Here is a 20,027-nt window from a genome sequence, read left to right as displayed (position 1 = left end):
ACATGCTTATGTCACCAGATAAACTCCAGAGCATCCTCTTTCAGCATCTCTTGGCTCATCTGGCATGAATTCTTTTCCAGTGAAATAACAGCTCATTTGTTTCACTTCAGCTCAGTTTTTTCCAGTGACTCGTTTTGGAAATTTGGTGACAGTGTTATGGTAACTTTTAAATTGCTTCAGAGCTGACTAATAACTCAGTAGTAGACTGGAAGACTGGAGGCATGGAAATGCCTTAAGAAACAGTTACGTTAGCTTTAGTACCCTCAGCCTTCAGCATATCTCCAGTGTGTCATGTTGGGACTGATTCTTTACCTGATTATGGGCAGGGGTGGGAAAGAGACTTACAGCTGAAATACTGTCTTGTTTAATCTTATCCTTTGTCTTCTGGTTTCAGTGTTTGTCTAAAGATATGGCTGTACTTCTGTGAGTGCCAGACTGGTTTTTTATCATCTATCTCAATCCAACATGCTCAAGAGTTTGTGTTCCACTTCACTTGAGCAGCTCTTGTTCTTCAATCTAGCTGTACATTCACTTTCTAATCCTTTTGAATAAGCTACCAAATTCTCTTCTTGTTTCAATTTACCCTACAGCAACAGTAGGCTGGATTTTCCAAGTCTAATTATTTCCATGCTGTGATGAAAACATTCGTATGATTATAAGTGTCTCACGTATTCTTGGGGCCAGATTTGCATCAGAGCTTGGAAAAAGCACAGTAGTGATTTTTTTCCGAGGTAAGTGGCAGTAATGTACCTACTGCACAGGTTGGAATCTGGCCCTGGAGGTGAGAGAATGGTCAGGGAAACGCTGTGGGATGATGGGTTGAAAGCCCAGTGTTGCTGCCTCTGCCCATAGTGTTCCAAGGGGTTTCAGCTCTGCGTGGTTTAGACTCAGGCTCTGCAATGTGCACTGTAGGGGGAAGAGTTGGTACAGCCAGTGTTCTGTGGGGACTCCTACCAAAGGCCGGTTTTCTTGGTAAACTCTTAGCATGGTTTGGCTGCAAGTGAATGCACCTGAGAATTTTGGTTTCACAGTGAAATACCTGGACAGACTGGTGGCTGAACTGCTAACCCACAGAAAAGAAGAGTTTTGTAGACAACTGAGTTTTTTTTCATTTCTTCTCCTTGGTTGCACTGTAATCTCTCTCTACACCTGCCCCTTCTGCAGGTGGCTGTATCTGAACAAACCAACCCACCCTTGTAAGTCTCTGACAAACACCTCTTGTGTGAGTGCTGACTCCTTTTATAGAGTTCATTGGTCGAGCAACTCTGTAGTGAGACCATAGGATTTGCCTTTTGGGTTTTTGTAAGTTGTGCTCTGGCATGTACTGCAGCAGAGGAAATACTTCCCTGCTGAACCTGCCTCCCAGCCCAGACAGCTCTGCCAAATGAGTTCACTTGCCATTTTGTTGCAGAACTACTTTTAGTGAATTTGCAGCCAAGCATGCTAAAGACTCGAGGTTCAAGGCAATTGAAAAGATGAAAGATCGAGAGGCCTTGTTTAATGAGTTTATCACAGCGGCAAGAAAGAAGGAGAAGGAAGACTCGAAGACCAGGGGAGAGAAGGTAAGGGGACTCTTGAGTTCCAGCAGTGTGAGTGGTGTGAGTGAGATGGGACAGAGCCAGTGCTTGGTTTCCCTGAGCCTTCCCCAAGACACGGGCCTGCACTTTCCTAGAAGTGTTACAGGCAAACACTTCAGGGGTGTCCCCCTGGCCTTTCTGAACAATTTCAAGTTTGCAGTTTTACTGACTTTTAGAATATCTAGAACTGAATTTTGTTTACCTGTTAAGCTGAGTTTGCTTAAACAATGACACTGGTTTTTTCATTTACCCAAGCAGTAACATTATCTTCTTGACTGAAGTAATGCTTGATTTTTATTTTTTTTTTATTAAGTTCCTTTATCCTGACACATGAAAAGGGAAAGGAGTCTTAACCTGTTTGGCTGGAACCCCAGAGCTGGTTGTTACCTCTCTGTTCCCTCAGTGGGGGCAGGCAGGACTTGCGATTTCCTGAGGATAGTCTCTTTACGTTTCAAACGGTTCCTTTTGAGTACCATCTCAAAGCAGGCACTTAGGGAGGGACTTTTTAATCTTTGAATAAGTAGATCTTATGTATAAACTGCTGCTTATTAGATATAAAGGTCAGCTATGACAGATTAATGAACTCCCAGTGTCACATGCTTGCACTGCTGGTGGTGGGGAGCAGCTCTCCCCCCTGGAGATGGGACATCAAATGGGGTCACCAAAACCTGGGGCCACTTACTGCCACGTCCCTGTGTGTGTGTGAGTGGAGAAGGTCACCTCTGAAGGCCAATCATTTTGGACATGTGGAAGTTTGCAATTTTTATTATGTAGTATGAAGTTATTGCAGACTTCCCTACCTGGAATGCTTGCAGGAGAGAGAAGTGCTGGGGGACAGGTCAGATTTGGGGACAGTTTCATTCTTCAGGAAGCTTTGTGTATTTTTAAAATCTGGGTGCTCTGATATAATTTGATTCTGTATTTGATTTTCACAAACGTTGCCTTATCACTGCTGTATTCCATAAATGATTGTGCTTTCAGAGGGGAACTGATATTGTTCAAGACTAGATTTTGCATACTGCAGTTTGATTGTGAATATGGAATTCTAAAGCATTTTTGCAGCTTAATAGTGCAGTTGAAGACTTTAAAGAATAAATACTAGTTTTGTTGTTGCATGATTGTTATAAAGTTGAAAAGTTAACAGAAGAGATTGTATTTGTTTGCTTTGAATAATGTTTTTTTTTTCTCCAAAAGCCTTTTGTAACCATTTTATGTATTCTGTTTTATAACAAGTGGATAGACTTTACAGTTATGTGCTGTGCGGCCTGTCAATCAGTTCAGTCTGACAGCTGTCAATCACTGACACGCAAATATTATGGGATTCCCTAGTGAGGAAAGCATTGGTATCTCTGTGTGGTGACTTTAGCCTCCCGCAGTTCCGGTACTTTACATTTTTTTAGTTTTTTTCCTTGTGAAGTGATGAGAGTTGTACCTGCAATGTGTTAACTGCCAAAAAAAAAAAAAAAAGACTTCTAAATACACCTGAAATGTTTTCAGCCTTATTTTCCTTTGATTTTGAAAGTGCTTAAAACATAAAAGAAAATTTAAGGCGTTTAACCTGAAGCTTTCTCAGTCTGTCCAAAATCATTACTTAGGGAGAATCAACTTTACAGAAATCTTTAAGGTAAGGGTTTTAAATTGTATATATAATGTTTGATTTTGCCTCATGGAGTTACGGCTTATGGGATGGGGATGGAGCAGCCAGCTGTTCCAGTCGCTGGTTTTATTCCTGTGCCTGATTTCAGTGAGTAAATCCCGTGCCAATGCTTCTCAGATGGCAGAGAGGAGTAGCGGGGGTTAAGGATATCAGGGAAGGCACTGTGGGCAGGTAACAGTGACCAAACAGCTCCTGTGCTGGCCAGGACACAGCCTTTTGCCACGTCCCTGGGATGAGCTGTGCCAGCAGAGAGCCTGACGTCCCACTTCACACAGACTGGCCGGAATGTTGGGCTGCACACTCCCTGCGCCTCGTGCTGGTGGCTGTGACCCCACATTGGAGTTCTGGGGGATACTTGACTGTCGAGCGAGTCCCTGTGTGCAGGCACACAGAACTCACAATCCACAGCTGGGATCTGAAAATGTTACTCCTTGGTGAGATGCTTTAGACTCAATTATTTAAGACATTTTCATCTTTTTAAAATTTAAAGTGAGCTGGCAACACCTGTGCTGTGTACAGGGCACCCGAGTGAAGTGAAAGCTGTGCTTTAGAGCACCAAGGCCTGAAGTGCCATTGGTTCCTGGGGAGGGAATTGGCTGTGCCCTCCTGTCTCCTGCCCAGTTGGGAGCTGGCAAGGCTGCAGCTGGTCCCACTGGCAGCTGCACAGGTGGGCAGGAGCTCCAGAGGGAATCAGGGAATGAGGGGTGCCACTGGCAGCTCCTGCAGGAGCATCTTCCTGCAGCCCATGGTGGTGGCCTCAGGTGAAGCTTTGTGTGGCAGTGGTGCCACGGTGCTCCTGGCAGTGTGGCACCTCATCCTGTGGAGTACATCCATGCACAGGTGATTTGTGCAAGAGCTTGGGCATACCCTTACCTTAGAGACTTCTGTAGTAACAGCTGGAAACTGTTTGGTTTCTAACAAATATTTCAAATGCCATGGCTTAGAAAGCTTCATATTTCAAAACTGCATGCATGTTTTATGATGTTTTGAAACAATATTCTTAATTTTAAAATGAATAAACAGTTTGCTTAGCATTTTGTTGAGCTCCTTTAAGATAAAGCAGTAGTCCTGTAGCTGTAGAACAACATCCCACTGGCACTAAGGGGCTGGTCTCTGATGTCTGCTTTACTGTTTTAGTCTCATTTGGTATAGTAAAGAAAGCCTATAGAGCCTTTTATGTTTCTATGTTAATATTTTGAAGAACTAAAAGTGTTGGTGGGCAAGGCTGCAGAATGTTGGTGCTGATCTTCATTCTGTTCCTGCGTTCTGTAACTAAACATGTTTTAGAGGATGAGGATGTGCCAGGTCTCTGGCAAGCTGGAGCCTGCTCTGTCCATCTGCTCCCTTCCCTGAGGAACCTCAGTGTTCTGCAGCTAAACTGCTTCTCCTGGTTTCCCTTTTTTAAGGGACGGGAAGGGGAGATGAGTAGCAAGTAACAGCTGGTTCTCCTCCTGGATTTTGGGTTTTTAATTTGTGTGCCATAAAGCCATGTTGAGTGGCCCAGCAGGGTGTGGGGTGCTGTGGAGACAGAACCCTTTGCCCTGCCCGCAGAGCCCTCGAGTATCCCCTGGCCCCAGCGAGCGAGGCAACCCAGCCCCTTGCCTCTGCTTTGGGGCGGGGGAGGCTGAAATGCCAAAGCAGCCTGCCAGGAATGCATGGTGACCTAAGAGCTAAAGTGCAGCAGGGACAGGGAGATCATCTTCCCCAGAAATCAAGCTATCTAATAAAGGCACAGTAGTTGCCCTTACAGCTGATGGTTCTGGGACTTTGGATGAAAACATGTTGCTAGTTGTGTTGAAATAAAACCTGCTATGATTGATCCTCTGCCAGCCCTTGCAATGGCTGTTGCTAGGACAGGAACATAACATGCCATTTCCAACTGACAAAGTAGACTAAAACATTTTTTTTCAAACTTTTATATAAATGTGCATGTCCATCCTAAATATAATTTACTTAATTACCATATGCAGATAATTCTTTATTGATTAGATCCATCTTAAGACATTGCTCTTTGTTGGCAGATCCAAGCATTTACCTCTGTTAATTGTACACCTGGAGGATGAATCCATAAACACCTGATTTCTCTAGAACCCTGTTTCAAGCTGCATGGCCTCTGGAGTACTGATATGCAAAATGCTATCATGCAGCATCAGTAACTTGTTGATTTGACTTATATAAAAGCTCAAAACCAAGCTTAAATTGGAGTAAAGTAATAAAGTGGTCTTGGTGGATGATTCTTTATAGAGTTCATCTTCAATGTAGCAGATCACCTAAATGTATCTGCTTTGGCAAAATTGTCTCAAGGAACAGTGAATTTGAGCTGCAGTTGTGACTAAATTCAGGGTTTTAGTGATTGCTCTAAATTGCAATGGTATGTAATGTTAATGTGATCCCTCTGATGAAGGTAAGTCGACTCCTTTTTTTTATAAGAGCAAACTGTGGGATATTAAAGTGTCTTTCTCAAGTGTTGCTTTTCTGTTTCTGTCTGTATAACAGATCAAAATGGACTTCTTTGAGCTGCTGGCAAATCACCACCTGGACAGTCAGTCTCGCTGGAGCAAAGTGAAGGACAAAGTGGAGACTGACCCACGGTACAAGGCGGTGGACAGCTCCTCACAGAGGGAGGACCTGTTCAAGCAGTACATCGAGAAAATAGCCAAGGTCGGCGGGGAGCGCTGGGAGTGCGGGTGTGCTGTGGGCAGACTGATCTGTGCTGAAGAGAATTCCATACCGGGGCTACTGTAGCAGTGCCCCAGAATGGCAGCTTGGAACTTAGAAGTTCTGTCCCTGATGGGATGTTTTGTGGGACCTGTGTGCACACACACACACACGGTATCTGGGAGAAGTTACACCTCAAAGATTTCTGTGAAATCACTGGTGCTAAAAATGGCCGTAAAACTGCAGAAGCTACAGACACCACATCGATTACTTCCTCCTAGGATGGGCTGCAGTTCCTTTGCTGTGATTTTCCCTGTCAACTGAGCTGCCTTCAGGGATATGTGTTCATACTCAATTCCTTCACTGCTGCTTCTGTCTTAATCCAATATTCCTACCTTTCTCTTCCAGGCAATTAATGGTTGAGAATGTAAAACTGAGCCAACAAACAGTGAGCCCCTTGGCCTCCCTTATTCAGAGTGTGTCACTGGACACAGCTCCTGGGAATAGTTGTTCTGTGACCAGACTTTTCTCTCCCCCATGTAAACCCTGTAATGCATCAGCATGGTTCTTGAAGCAAAATTTTGTAATCCATAGATCCCAAACCCCTTTAAGGTGTTTTGTTCTGAGCTGCCTTTAGTTTGATAGCCCTTCAATTCATTTCTAGTGAAAAGTGTTGTTTTTATTGAGAAAAGTTTGTTCTTGAATTTCAGAATTTAGATTCTGAGAAAGAAAAGGAGCTGGAGCGACAGGCGCGCATCGAGGCAAGTCTGCGGGAGCGCGAGCGGGAGGTGCAGAAAGCTCGCTCGGAGCAAACCAAGGAGATCGATCGGGAGCGGGAGCAGCACAAGCGGGAAGAGGCCATACAGAACTTCAAAGCACTGCTGTCAGACATGGTGAGGCACAGACAGGCACCTCGGCTCGTCAGGGCAGGCTTTAGCTGATTGATGCTCCCTGGAAAAGCCTTTTGGCATTTGGAGTTCCAGCTCCAAACAGGTGGAATCCCACTATGGGTTTTGCCTTGGTTGGAAGAGAAGGCTGTGAATTTAGGGCTCTCATCCAGAGGGTGCTCTCTGGGCTGCAAGCAGGGCACTGCAGAGCTCCTGGTGTCTCTGGAAATAGTAATCTCAGAGGCTGCCTTTCCAAGCACTCCGGTGAACACAGGGTGTTGTGCACAGAGGAGGAAGGAAAGGAGGGTGCTTGGATTTTCTGGTTTTGAGAATGCTCAGCCAGGTCAGCGGGACCTCTCTGTCTGCTCCGAACCAATGCAGAGGGATTCCTTCTGCCGCTGCCTGTTCAGTGTTTATGGGGAACCTGCTACAGTCTCTTCTCAAAAGCTGAGGGTTTATCTTTTATTTTAACCTTAACTTCAAACAAGATTAAAAAAATAAGCATATACCAGGGTAATGATAATATATTAATTTCTACAGTGAACTGTAGAAAAACTGGTTTAAAAACGAATCATCTTTGGCTCAGGTGCGTTCTTCAGATGTGTCCTGGTCTGACACCAGGAGGACTCTGCGCAAAGATCACCGCTGGGAGTCAGGGTCCCTGCTCGAGAGAGAGGAGAAAGAGAAGCTCTTTAATGAACACATTGAGGCACTTACCAAAAAGAAGAGGGAACATTTCAGGCAACTTCTGGATGAAACTTCAGCGGTGAGAGCTGTTGATGTTCAAATTGACAGTCTTTGCAGTCCACTGGGTTTTCTGTTTTTCTGTCCCACAGTCTGATTGGTTTGGCTTTATTTCCAGGGCCTTTTTGCTTCTTCACTCTCTTTTCTCCTTCGTAACAAAATTTGTGCATTATGTTTCCTTACCTGCTTATCTGGAGTGTTACTTTGATTGAACATACAGTTAATTAGCATACAAACTTCTAATCAGTGATCTTTTCATCTTCTTTTTATTTCTTCAGTACTGAGTTACTTGATACTCTTCCCTGTCTGGCTCTTTCAGATACTCAGGGTTTTTGTCTTAATGGCCATCAGTATGGTCCTACCCAGTTCATCTGTTCTGATGTTCTCCTGCTGAACCTGAACTTTTACTCTGCTCATGCTGTGGAATGCATCCCTGATTCTGTGCATTGGGGGTTTAGTGAGGTTTCCTCATTTTTAGTTCTGTGCCAACTTCAGGCAGCTTTAATTTAAACTGGAGGTTTTTACCTGATTTTTAATGCATTAGTTACTTTAGTTTAGAGGCAAGTTTTCTGCAGGTAATTTTTAACGCAATATATATAACTGTACTAGAAAAAGACTTTGGAAAGTAAATTATATTTGGAGGACCTTGATCTGAAAATACCATCTCAAAATACGAAAGAAGAATCACTATGTAAAATCAACTCATTTGAAAAATACAAATGTAATGGTTTAAGTAATCAGAACCCAACACTTAGCAGCAACTTCATCAGTGGACTTGGGATATATTTAAAGGCTTCAGAGGTTAGTGGTGTTTGCATTCCATATTCTTAGAATTTAATTTATTTTTAATTTAACTATTTTTGCTTCTTTTGAAAGATAACTTTAACATCAACATGGAAGGAAGTGAAAAAAATCATTAAAGAAGATCCAAGGTGCATTAAATTCTCTTCGAGTGACAGGGTAAGTGGTTTACATCGCTTTTGCCAACTTCCAGTCTGGTGCAGAGTACAGAGAAGTGAGTCGGTGGCTGCTGCAGTGGGTTCAGCTCTGTGTGGACACAGGCGCTAGTAGTTAAATATAATTTTAAAAAACCTAAAAATATATAAGGCAAGGAAAAGTAAAATTAACATGTAATTATTGCTGGTGTTGACTGTGTTCAGTTGCGGGAAGTACTGGAGCTGCATTCAGTGGTTTATGTTTATCTTTCACCTTTCAGAAAAAGCAAAGAGAGTTTGAGGAATACATCCGAGACAAATACATCACTGCCAAAGCCGACTTCCGGACGCTGCTCAAAGAGACCAAATTCATCACTTACAGGTGGGGAGTGTGATGCTAGTGCAGGACTTGGCTTTTATTGTGCTTTGCCATTCAAACAGCAGCAAACTGATGTCTGTTTTTTCCTAGCACAAGTTGATGTCTAAGTTACTCAAGTCTTTCGTGGTGCTTAATTTACACAGCCAAGTGTAGGCAAGGAGCCTGTGTTTTCTGTGCCCAGAGCACTGTTACATGCCCAGTCCCAAACTAACATGACATCTTTCTAGCTCAGAAGATGCCAAGTCCCTGCACCCTTCTCTGTCCCTTGGCTCCTTGTGCTTCCTTACGGTGGGCCAGCGTGCCCGAGGCCCAGGGGGTTCCGGGGCTCCCCGCCTCCACCCCGCTCCAGTGGTTATTCTCACGCTTGCTTTCAGATCCAAAAAGCTGATCCAGGAGTCCGATCAGCACCTGAAGGATGTAGAGAAGATCCTGCAGAACGACAAGCGGTACCTGGTGCTGGACTGTGTGCCCGAGGAGCGGCGCAAGCTCATCGTGTCCTACGTGGATGACCTGGACCGGCGCGGGCCTCCCCCGCCCCCCACCGCCTCTGAGCCCACGCGGAGAACAACGAAATAGTTACGGAATGCTCCTAATCCAAGGGTGTCTGTTAAATCCAAACGCTTGCATGAGCCATCTGTCAGGTTACACACATCCATTGCCGTGAATATATTCAAACATCTGAGGAGCAGAGGCAGAAGCAGCATTAGTGAACATAAAATGATCTCTGGGGGGAAAACCACCACCAACAAAAACCCACATTAAACATATTTATGAGTTAATTGGAGCATGACTGACAAAATCCCAGGGTGTGAGCTGTTTGGTGACTGTGGGTCTCGGGGCAGTGTGTGTGAGGTGTGGGTGTCTGGTGCCTGGGGCTTTCCTCTCAGCAGTGTCCTACATGTGAGTCCCCAGGGTGCTCATGGGGTTTGTGTCCTACATGTGTGCCACCAGCTGCCTTCTGGTTCCCACAGTCCGTGGCTGAGGAGGTGACACGCCTCTGGTAGCTTAAATCTCTGATCACTGACAGCCTGCTCTGGAAACACCAGTCCCAGTTCTCTGCTTCCACCCTTGGGAATGGAACTAAATCTGTTAGAGCTGAGTGGAGAACAGGGACTTGGAGACCAAACCAGGTTTATTCACAGGCTGCTCTGTTCCTCCACAGCCATCAATTTGCAGCAGTCAGGTTGCTCTGCCCAAGTGAAGTTCTGTCTAATAGTTTTGCTCGAAGCTGGAAATCCCAGAGGTGACCGAGCAGGCCAGGACGGTTGTATAAACACATTTTTATTTACGATAAAGTGATCTTTACATACTTCTGGGTTAGACTGTGCATACCCCCTCTGGGCAATTCTTGTAAACTATACTCCTGTTTTGAATGTTAAACTTGTGTTTCTAAAGTTTAATTTTGAAATGTTGGGATTGTTCAGTTTATGTATTTGAACTACAATAAACCAACCCTTTTTATATATGGATTGTACAGGCCTAATCCCAATTTCTGTTGGATTTTGTTGGACTTGTGAATTTATGAGTAAAGCAAACGACTGAAGTGATACTGCCTACCTTCTTGGCTGTGTTTGGCAGAACAGGGCCTGTGGCTCTGAGCAGTGGGGGGTCAGCATGTGGGCAAGGGGGGCGAGCAGAATGATTTTCCAGTTTAGTTCTTTTGTCTGTTGCTTAAACATGAGCTGGTGGGGTTTTCAGAGCCAGCTGCTTTCTGCTGCTTGTGGTTCCATGTATCTCTTGCTCTGAGAGGAGGAACGGACTCCTTCCCCACCCTGACAAGTGATTTCTTGTCAGCAGTTGGTGTTGGTGGCCAGGGCCAGGACTTGCAGGCTGAGCATCAAGAGAGAGGGGTTGTTTGACAAAAAATGAGACAGCCCGGGGGGAGCTTGTGCTGCTGACAGTGGAATGTGGTGCTCTGTGGTGCTCCTAGTGACAATGTACACCCTAAAGTCAGGGCAAGTGTTCCTCCCCTCTTGGGCAGCTGCTAATTAAAGGCTGCTGTTTAAATTCATTATCAGAAGCAGCCCAGGATGAGGGCAGTGACTGGGCAGGGGCCGGCAGCTCCTTCTAGGGCTGTATCAAGTACCGAGGTTCGTCCTGTGCAGTGGGAGACCTGCAAGTGCTCCCACTCCCACATTACACAGCGTCCCATTGTTCCTGTTCCGGGCCCTCAGAGGGACCCAGAATCCCTGGGGTCTTGGGGATCCCCTGGTCGCCCCTCATCAGCACAGCCCTGGCAGCCACCCTCAGCCCAGGAGCCTTTAGACACTGCAGAGGCACCGTCCCCTGCTCGCGAGAGGCACAACAGGCACGGACTCCACACACACACGTTTGGGACAACTTTACTTCTGACACCGCAGCCCAGGCTTTCCTTACAGAACCAAAAAAGAGCATTTTCTTATAAAATGGTTCATTTACTCTTGCTATTTTATTTCACCATTTCATTTAAAAAAAAAGTTACTCCTGAAAGCCATCCCTTGGAATAAATCCATAAGCCAGTGCACTTTGTTCTTCCTTTGGGATGGCTCCTCCGAAAGTGGCGCGGGGGGCCCCTGCCTCCAACCAGCTCCTGGTTTTCCGCGCAGTCCGTGAGCTCTGTGGGTGTGTAGCAGTTCCTATCCCGGGTTGGGACATGCCGTGATCCTCATGGTGCCCGCAGAGAGGCTGTCCCTGGGGACACTTGGCCCTCGGTGACTCGTGTCTCTGAAGGCCTTGGGTGCTGAGGGTGCCGGCTGCCCCCACGGGAGGCATGGCAACAGGGTCACCCTTGTGGAGCCACTGCCAAAGTGACGGTGTTTAATTTTGTAATTGACTTCATTTGCTTCTTGCTGCAGGAGCTGTTTTCAGATTTACAGAAAATCCAGTCAATCTTTTTTTTATTGAACAGTTGCTCAAGTAAAGAGGGACCTGACCAATCTGTACAGTAGAAAGAGGCAGCCTCGCCATGCAAAGAGTTACTGGTTTTATTATGATTATCATTGTTATTATAATGTAGGACTGCAGACAGCCTCTCTCTGACGCTGTCAGGGGCTAACAGCAATATACAGTTGGATTCTTTTTTAGGTCATAAATTAGCAACTTTTACTTTATCTTTAAAAAAATTGAATAAATAAATAAATTAATTAAAAAAGAGAGAGAGAAAGAGAGAGAGAGAGAGTCAGTCACGACATGCAAGAGCTCACAACAGAACGAGGAAAATGACCAAAGCAAAGCCCAGAACTGCAGCAGAGCCCAGGGTTGGTTTGGTTTGCGATCAATGCAGGTCGGAAGCATCGTTTATAAAGGTATTTCATATACCAAAGAAGGCACCACAGTATCTACAAAGCCAAATCCTCAGGAGGGTTCTGGGGGTTGAGGGGGCAACCTGGCTGGAGCAGACATGTCTGGGGGTGCAGCACATCCCATCCCCCCCCCCCTTAAGCTTGTCCATTGCAAAACTGAAGTTTTCCGTTTTATGTTTGGTTTTGCTGTCTCTGTTGGTGAAACACAAAATAATTGTAATAAAAATACAAATGTGGAAAATGGCAAAGGGAGGCAACATTCCAATCTTCAACAGAACAGGTGGAATATTTCTGGGATCAGGTTTAAAGCAACTGGAGTGGGACCACTGCCACCAGAGCTGGCCAGAGGCCATGGTGTGTTACCCTGTCAATCCCTTCCCCAGCCAACAGCCCCCTCCCCATCAACCCCTCAGCCATCGGCAGAGGGTCACTGCCTGGGGACATGGGACAGCCAGGCCTGACATCCTCACACTGCCCTGTGAGAAGTCTCAGCTCTCCCCATGTAAATCTGGTGTCTGGGGGGTGCCCCCAGTGCTCCTCTGCACAACCGCAATCTGCAGAGCAGGAACTGAACAAAGAACAGGAGGGAAAGGAAAACAAAGAAAGAAAGAAAGAAAGAAAGAAAAGGAACAGTTGAAACTGTGTGTTTACTGGTATCAGTATATGAGACTCCTAAAGAACACCTGGTCCTCCTAGTTAACCTTGTCCTGGAATATGTACAGGTTGTTCGTGGCTGCCACAGCGATGATGTTCTCAGAGGGGTGCCAAGCTGTGTGCAGGATCTTTTTGCTAAAGTCCAGACTGTCCACGCTGATCTCGTCTTTCCTGCGCTTTCCACCCACGCAGACCTTGCGAGGTTTGAGGATGGCACGGGGTTTGCTGTTCTCCCGCGATGCCTCCAGCGTCACATCGCGCTTGGTGTTGCGGTCGAACATGCGGAAGAAGTTGTTGTAGGAGCCGGTCATGATGACACTGCAACAGGGAAGGGCAGATGATTTTCACACCTTTTCAGAGGCAAACTGCTGGTGACCAGAGGCAGACTGAACATGCAGAGGCATAATGAGATTTGGGTAAGCGTTGGAATTTGTCTTGTGCCTAGTTGTGCCTTGTCAGCTCACTCTGACAGCTCAGACAAAAAGCCAGGACAGCCCTGCCAGGGGCTTACACACTTCCTGCCTCCCAGCTTGGTGCGAGTCACACCTTGGATACTCATTATCCCCAGATTTTGGCAATCTGGAGCTAAACCCATTACCACCTTCCTCCAGCTGTGGGTGACAGAGAGGCGGAACTGATTCTGTCCAGGAGAGAGCAGGACCCTCAGACGTCCCCACCTGTGTAGATGCTGCAGGTGTGGATGGTCCCTGCTGCACCTCTCCAGACCCCACACCCAGCCAAAGGCCAGGGAATGGGCTGCCAAGGGGCCCTGGGACCCCTTGGGCCAAATCAAAGCGAGCATCCTTGGGCCGAACACAGCCACGCCGCCACATGCTCACCTGTCAGACCCGTTCCAGACGCACTCGAACTTGTCAAAGATGCAGTCATTCTCGTAGAGCGAGCAGAGCTTGCTCCGCAGGTAGTCGTGGACCTGCCAGTGGGAGGGACAGGATGAGGCCCCCACACTGACCAGCACAACCCTGGGACCTGCAGACTCAATCTGGTTCACTGGGGGCTGGCAGACCCAGCCCAGCCCCACACTTGCCACAGCCAAGCTGGCAGCCCTGGGCACTGCCTGGCATCCTGTGCCCACAGCCGCCATTCTTCTCCAAGCACCTCCAGACGCACTCTGCACATGGTTTGGGCAGCACAGGCAGTGCCACGGGACATTCCCTGGCAAAGGGTGACAGTGACAGGGCTACTGCTCTGCACAAGGCCTCCCCCCTGGCTCTCCCAGCTGCCAGCACCTGAGCTTCCTCTCCTCACCCACCCCCAGCCTGGGGCCATGGTGACAACTCACCAGGCCACTCAAGCCCACATCTAACAACTGTTTGCTTTCCACCATCTACCGGCATAAAGCTCTCACACATCAGGTGTGTACCCACCGCTCCTGCCACTGGCCCAGTGTGGCTCAAGAAGGAACTCAATGGGTGCCCCACTGCTGCATACACCTGGCTGTGGCACACTCACCTGGTAGGTCTCAATGGGCCGGTTCTCCATGTTCAAGTCCCACACCTTGACAGTGAGGTAGTCCCGGGTCATGATGTACCTTCCACTGTGGCTGAATTTGACATCAGAGATTGAGGAGATGATCTCAGAAAAAAATGACCGGTTACTTGGGTCTTCAGGCTCTTCAAAAACTGTGCAGGAGTAAACAACAAGCCCCAGTATTAGCTGAGGCAGCAGCTCCCTGATCTCAGCCAGGCACCTGCCACCCTGTGCTGGCACCACAGGAAGCTTCTGGGAGGGAGCACTCACACAGTGCCATACCCAGCACCCACCTGTGCTTAGGTTTATCAACCCCTCACCAAGCCCTGGGGCTCCAGTATAGTGGGAAAAATGTCTGAAGTGCCCATATAAATTATCTCTACAATGCAGAAAAGGCACTGCCCACAGAAGGACCCAGAGCTGCAGCCTTTCATCACTGGCAAGAAACCTGGAGGCTTTTTCAACAGAAAAAGTGATAGCAACAAAAAAATAAAGACCTCAGGCAGCCAGAAAGCAGCTGAACCGAGGATGTGTCTCTGTTGCTCTTAACAGGTCAGTCATGAGGCACTGGTCTCCTTGTGAGGGCTTCATCACTGGGTGCCTCTGGGAATGGGCAGCAAGGCCATGGCCACCTGCTCCACTGTGGGATGTGTGGACCCTTCTGGGTCCTTGCACTGGCAGCAGCAGGGGCTCTGCTAGCACTGGGGTCCCAGCACACAGGCAGTGCCATGAGCAGGGTCCCAGCACACACACAGACACAGAGGAGATGCCGGGGGGGGGGGTCACAGCCCACAGCTGGTGCTGCCCAGTCCCTGAGCGCATCTGTGAACCAAAGCCAGTGGCCGGGCAGGGGCTTGGGGCAACTATTTTTGCTTTGGGCCGAAGGCTTTTGTGTGGCTTTGCTCCTGCTGCAGAAGCAGATCTGGGCTGCTGAGCTCATGGAAAGGATTTCTGAGCACTAATTCTCTCTTACACAACAAACCTACTTTCTCTGGCACTGAGCGGGTGCTGCCTTGCCCGTACCAGCTGCCTCTGCCAGCTCCTTCCTTCCTTCCTTCCTTCCTTCCTTCCTTCCTTCCTTCCTTCCTTCCTTCCTTCCTTCCTTCCTTCCTTCCTTCCTTCCTTCCTTCCTTCCTTCCTTCCTTCCTTCCTTCCTTCCCTTCCTTCCTTCCCTTCCTTCCTTCCTTCCTCTCCAAGGGGAGCAGACTGAACTCTGAGATGGCCTGAAAGGCTGCACTGTCTGTGGGATGATCCTGCTGCTCAGGGGCTGCTGGCTTTTCTGCCTCGTGCCCGTGGATCAGCAGCGTGGCTGGGGTTCATCCAAAGGCAGCACTGTCAGACATGTACGGGGAGGACGGATTGTTGTAGGGACACTCCTGCAGTGTCAGAGGGTGAAGCTGCAGCTCTCCGTTACCTGACCACAGCAGCTTCTTATTTCTACCCAAAGCTGAAGATGCTTTCAGCAAAGAACAACCGTCCAGCAGCACTGCAGCACCACAGACAGCAGGGCAAGGAGGAAGAGGAGCAGGTCCTGGGGGAAGTGGGCTGTGCCTTGAGCCTGCAGTTCGGGAGCTTGGCAGGTACAATCACAAGTGGCTCTTCAAAAAAACAAGTGGAAAGCCCAAAGCCTTTTGCTATGAGGAAATAACTGCAGAACCCCAACAGGGCTTTTCCTCACTTCTCCATATCCTTTCCAAACAGGATTGCTTTTGCTAGCATTATCAGCTGCTTCTGCAATCCCACATCATTGCCTCTGAGCCTGTCTCCAGCACTGACAGCTCAGCAGTGGCTGCACATTGACATCCCCGCGACCCCTTGGACCCAAAACACCACTGTGGTGGTTTTAACCTGCTCCCCCAAAGGTGTGGGGCCAAGACTCAGGGGAAGGTGCTCCTCTCGGGGACAGGCAGAGGTGTGTGAGGGTGAGTGGCCATGGGGACCACAGCCTGGCACACCAGGGGGAGAAGGGGACAAGGTGCTAGGGCAGACCCAAGCCCAGGCAGGTCTCCACACTCCCTCTTTTGTTCGTTTTTAACCCAGGGGGCCCATGGCAGCCACACTCACACTTGGCGTGGCGGTCGCAGAGGGCAGCGGTGCGCATGTCGCACAGGCGGATGGTGCCCTTGCTGCTGCTGTACACGAAGGTGTTGCAGTGGTGCGGGTGGAACTCAGCGGCCGTGATCACCTCTGTCAGCTCCTCCATGTTGGCTGGCTTAATGTCCACGATGTCTGGCAGGGCTGGTCAAGGAGCCCATGCAGCCCAGCCCAGACCCTGCGCCCCTCCTGCTGATGTCTCTGGGCACCGGGGCTTCCCCTCACGCCCTGCAAACCGCGTGTTCTGGGCAGGCACCACCACCGCGCGCACAACCGCAGCATGGAGTGGGACCAGCGCACCGCGGCGCGGGGGAAAGCCAACATTCGGCATTCTTCTGCTAAGCTGGAAGACCCTCTGTGGGGCATGAGACCTGATCTGCCCACCCACCCCAGGCCTCAGTAAATGTCTTTTAGTGCAACATTGTGGCATGGTGAGTAACCACACTGAAAACAGCAACGGCAGCAAAGCCCAGGGCACAACAACCAACAGAAAACTCCCAAGTCCCTCGAGCCATGTGAATTCCCGGCAGTTTGACACAGATTTAGTGCTCCTCACCCTCATCCTTGAAAATAAGCAGGCACCACAGCCCTACTCTCCTGCAGCTACTCAGAGCTCCCACAGCCACATGCCTGTGACTGCCAAAATCCTCTCCATCTGCCTAAACAATGCCCCAGGGATTTCTCAGCAGGAAACACCATATAAATATCACCAATGATTTGTGCCCTGTGTTATTATTTCCGATGTGGCTGTTACAAGAGTGACTGTCACAACCTCATTTGTAGAGTGGTGACTGGCAGCCTGTCACCCGCTGCAGGGTGTAACGGGGCCGCACCATTAGTGCTTCCATCTCCCCCAAGGCATCTGTCTTGTCCATCACCTGCACATCCCCCTCCCTCTTCCTGCCCCACCAGATCCTGCAGGCAAATTCAGAAATGTGTCAGCCACACATCGGGTGACAGCAGCAGTGGTGGTAATGCCAGCTGAGCCCTGTGCCGTGGAGGGAGTGGCTCCATGTGACTGCTGGATGCATCTCTGGACACAGCCTGGCATCCCACTAGCATCACAGGCAGAGATGAGAGGGCAGTGCCTTGATAATGACCCGTGGGACTGGGGACCTCCAGCACTCTGCAGTCAGGTGCCCAGCAGACAGCACTATTTCGTACTCCTGAACCCCTGCCAGCCTTGCCAGAGGGGGAAGCTCCTGTACCGAGGCACCACAACCAGGTGGGGGGGGCTAAGCCAGCTGCTGCACTGCCCGCTCTGTCCCCATCCCCATGGGCATGGACATGGCCCTGCCACTTCCCTTGGGAAGCGCCTCACTGGGACCCACGGCCGTTCCCAGAGCCACACACACCAAAGGATACTAAAACTTTGATTTGTGATTTCGAAATTCCACAGGTTTATCCTCAGGTCATCCGCTGACATGTAGGTCTCATAGTCGCTGTTGACAGAGATGGAGTTGATGTGGTAGGTGTGTGCGTTGGCGAACACCCTCCGGGGAGTGGCCTCCACCATCAGGTCCATGGGCCGAAGCACGGGCACCTGTGGGATGAGGAGCAGAGCGTCGGCACCGAGGGACGGGATCCAGCACCTGGCATGGGGGGATGCCCTAACAGGGTCTCACAGAGCTCTGGCTGCCGGTGCTTGTACCCACCCACTCCTAACAGGCTCTCTCCATGGAAACCTAATGCCTTCCCAAGTGTATGACAGGAGGACAAGCAGACCCAAAAGCCATCTAATTTTGAGAGAGGCTCCAGGATGGTTAGAGCACACTGAAGCAGTAAGAGCCCAGTAGACCAGGTTCTGATCTTGCTGCAGCAACTGTTCCTACCTTGAAACAAAAAAATAACCAAAAAACCTCTTCTGCCTCATTTTGTCACTGTTAGCCAGGATCTGAAATTCCTGGAGCATTTCTGACATTAATAGATTTCTTGAGAGAGCCAGGTCAGCACATTTTTTCTTTACACTTTTTTGCATTTGTCTCATAGCAAAGTGATGGAGGTAAGAGATGAGAAGGGACAGAGCGAGGAACACACAGGCAGGGACAGAAGGAAGGACCAGGAACAGAGCTGTGGGTGTTTGCCTTTAGATAAATCAGCATAACCCATCAAGGGATGGGGAGATGCAGTGGGGACCACATGTGTGAGGAGTGGGGTCAGTAACAACTTTGGACACAGCGCTCTGAAGGCAACTTAATACACCAGGAATGTGTCAGTCCATGCTCCTGCTTGCCAGTGAGCTGTTCCCTCCAGCTACTTCATTACTTGTACTATCTGTGTGCTGCCTGAAGAGATTTCCCACAGTTGCAGAGGTGGGGATGGGAGTGACAGCCAGCTCGAGTGACACCGAGAGCACTGGTGCTGCCAGCTCAGAGCCTGAGCCTAATGTGACGAGCCTGCCCGCTAATTCCACCTGACACAGCCAATGATGCATCGTTTGCGCTGACAGGTTCTGCTCAGCCAGCTGGGGACTGGGGACAGCAGCTCACGCCTCGCTCGGGGACCACAGGGACTGGCTGTCAGTCCAACCGTCGGAACACGATGGCTGTGCAAAGAGAAAGGGTTCAGTGACTACGCTGGGCCTGGCTGGGCACGGAAACAAGCACAGCAAGGGCTGGGGCAGGGGATTCTGCTCAGCAAGATGACTCTGCCCAGCATAGCTCGCGGTCAGACCCTGGGCTAGTTCCTGTCCCCAGTCTGGGCAATCCGGGCTGACAGCAGCACTGTGGAGCTTGCAGCTCCCAGTGCCCCAGCACGATTCCCTACTCACTCCTACAAGGCAGTCACTCACAACCACTGATCTATGACAAACTCTTAAACCGAGAACATTCTCCACACATTACTTCAGAGCCAAGTCCCGGGGAGACTTTTTTATGTCTGGGACCTGGCCCATCACCAGGTAAAACCCCACAAGAGGGACAAACCTGGTTATCCATGAATGGGTTTATAAAGCAGGGATTTTTATCTGCTACAGTGGCAAGAATCTGCACTGAAATATGGAAACCAGCCTGCCCACATGCTGCAAGCTTCTGCTTAAGGGTATCAGCAATGAGGATTTAACCCTGAAAACACTGAAACTTTGAGGCAGGAGCAGTCAGGAATTTTCTGGGAGCAGATGGTGAACTTGTTCCCCAATAGCAGCACAGGGATTCTGCAGCACAGGGGACCCTGGCTCGGGACAGCCAAGGGAAGCAGCTGCCCAGCCAGGCCTCAGCCATAGTGGAGACACCAACAAATGGGGCAATGTGATAGCAGCTGGAACTGGGTCCTGTGTTTTTTTGAAGCAGGCACAGGCCAAGTCAGCGTCTGCCCAACCCACCCAGCTCAACCAGCAGTGCCACAGCAATCCTGAACAGCAGAGACCTCCTTGTGCAACCCTGCTCCAGAGCCCACCTCAGGGGAAGGCTCTGGTGTCACACACACCCATTATTAAATGATAACTCAGTGTAACAAAGCGCATCAAGTACACAAAAAGACTGTCAAAGAAAATGAAACATCAATAAATTCAATTACTTTCTGTTTTCAGGAAGGGGGGCAATGCCAGTCGCTTTTCATTTAAAACAAAGTAAGGCTTAATTTTGATTCCTGCTTTTAGCAGGTACCCCCGGCAGAAGACGTCCCACTCACTCCGAGCACACATGACACTTGATTCCTCTCCCTGTGTCTGGTGAAG

General features: G+C 48.9%; 2 protein-coding genes across 8 annotated transcripts in view; one reads left to right on the top strand and one right to left on the bottom strand.

Moving 5' to 3' along the window:
• TCERG1 (transcription elongation regulator 1) overlaps positions 1-10,384 on the top strand; it is a 30,648-nt gene extending 20,264 nt beyond the window's left edge. For all 4 annotated transcript variants that reach the window (XM_069029387.1, XM_069029386.1, XM_069029385.1 and 1 more), the window contains 7 exons: positions 1,412-1,562; positions 5,731-5,895; positions 6,603-6,785; positions 7,366-7,545; positions 8,400-8,483; positions 8,740-8,840; positions 9,212-10,384. In XM_069029387.1, the coding sequence (XP_068885488.1) occupies positions 1,412-1,562; positions 5,731-5,895; positions 6,603-6,785; positions 7,366-7,545; positions 8,400-8,483; positions 8,740-8,840; positions 9,212-9,413 (1,066 nt within the window). In that variant the 3' untranslated portion in view covers positions 9,414-10,384. The remainder of the gene's footprint in view (positions 1-1,411; positions 1,563-5,730; positions 5,896-6,602; positions 6,786-7,365; positions 7,546-8,399; positions 8,484-8,739; positions 8,841-9,211) is intronic.
• A 792-nt stretch (positions 10,385-11,176) lies between these two features.
• PPP2R2B (protein phosphatase 2 regulatory subunit Bbeta) overlaps positions 11,177-20,027 on the bottom strand; it is a 67,879-nt gene continuing 59,028 nt past the window's right edge. For all 4 annotated transcript variants that reach the window (XM_069029004.1, XM_069029005.1, XM_069029006.1 and 1 more), the window contains 5 exons: positions 17,720-17,897; positions 16,325-16,489; positions 14,243-14,412; positions 13,612-13,703; positions 11,177-13,090 (listed from right to left, as the gene is read on the bottom strand). In XM_069029004.1, coding sequence (XP_068885105.1) covers positions 12,811-13,090; positions 13,612-13,703; positions 14,243-14,412; positions 16,325-16,489; positions 17,720-17,897 — 885 coding nt within the window. In that variant the 3' untranslated portion in view covers positions 11,177-12,810. The remainder of the gene's footprint in view (positions 13,091-13,611; positions 13,704-14,242; positions 14,413-16,324; positions 16,490-17,719; positions 17,898-20,027) is intronic.

Source organism: Aphelocoma coerulescens, chromosome 13, assembly GCF_041296385.1.
Source record: "Aphelocoma coerulescens isolate FSJ_1873_10779 chromosome 13, UR_Acoe_1.0, whole genome shotgun sequence".
Lineage (NCBI taxonomy): Eukaryota > Metazoa > Chordata > Aves > Passeriformes > Corvidae > Aphelocoma > Aphelocoma coerulescens.
Note: the sequence above shows the minus strand (reverse complement) of the source record. Positions and strands in the feature narration are given on the sequence as shown.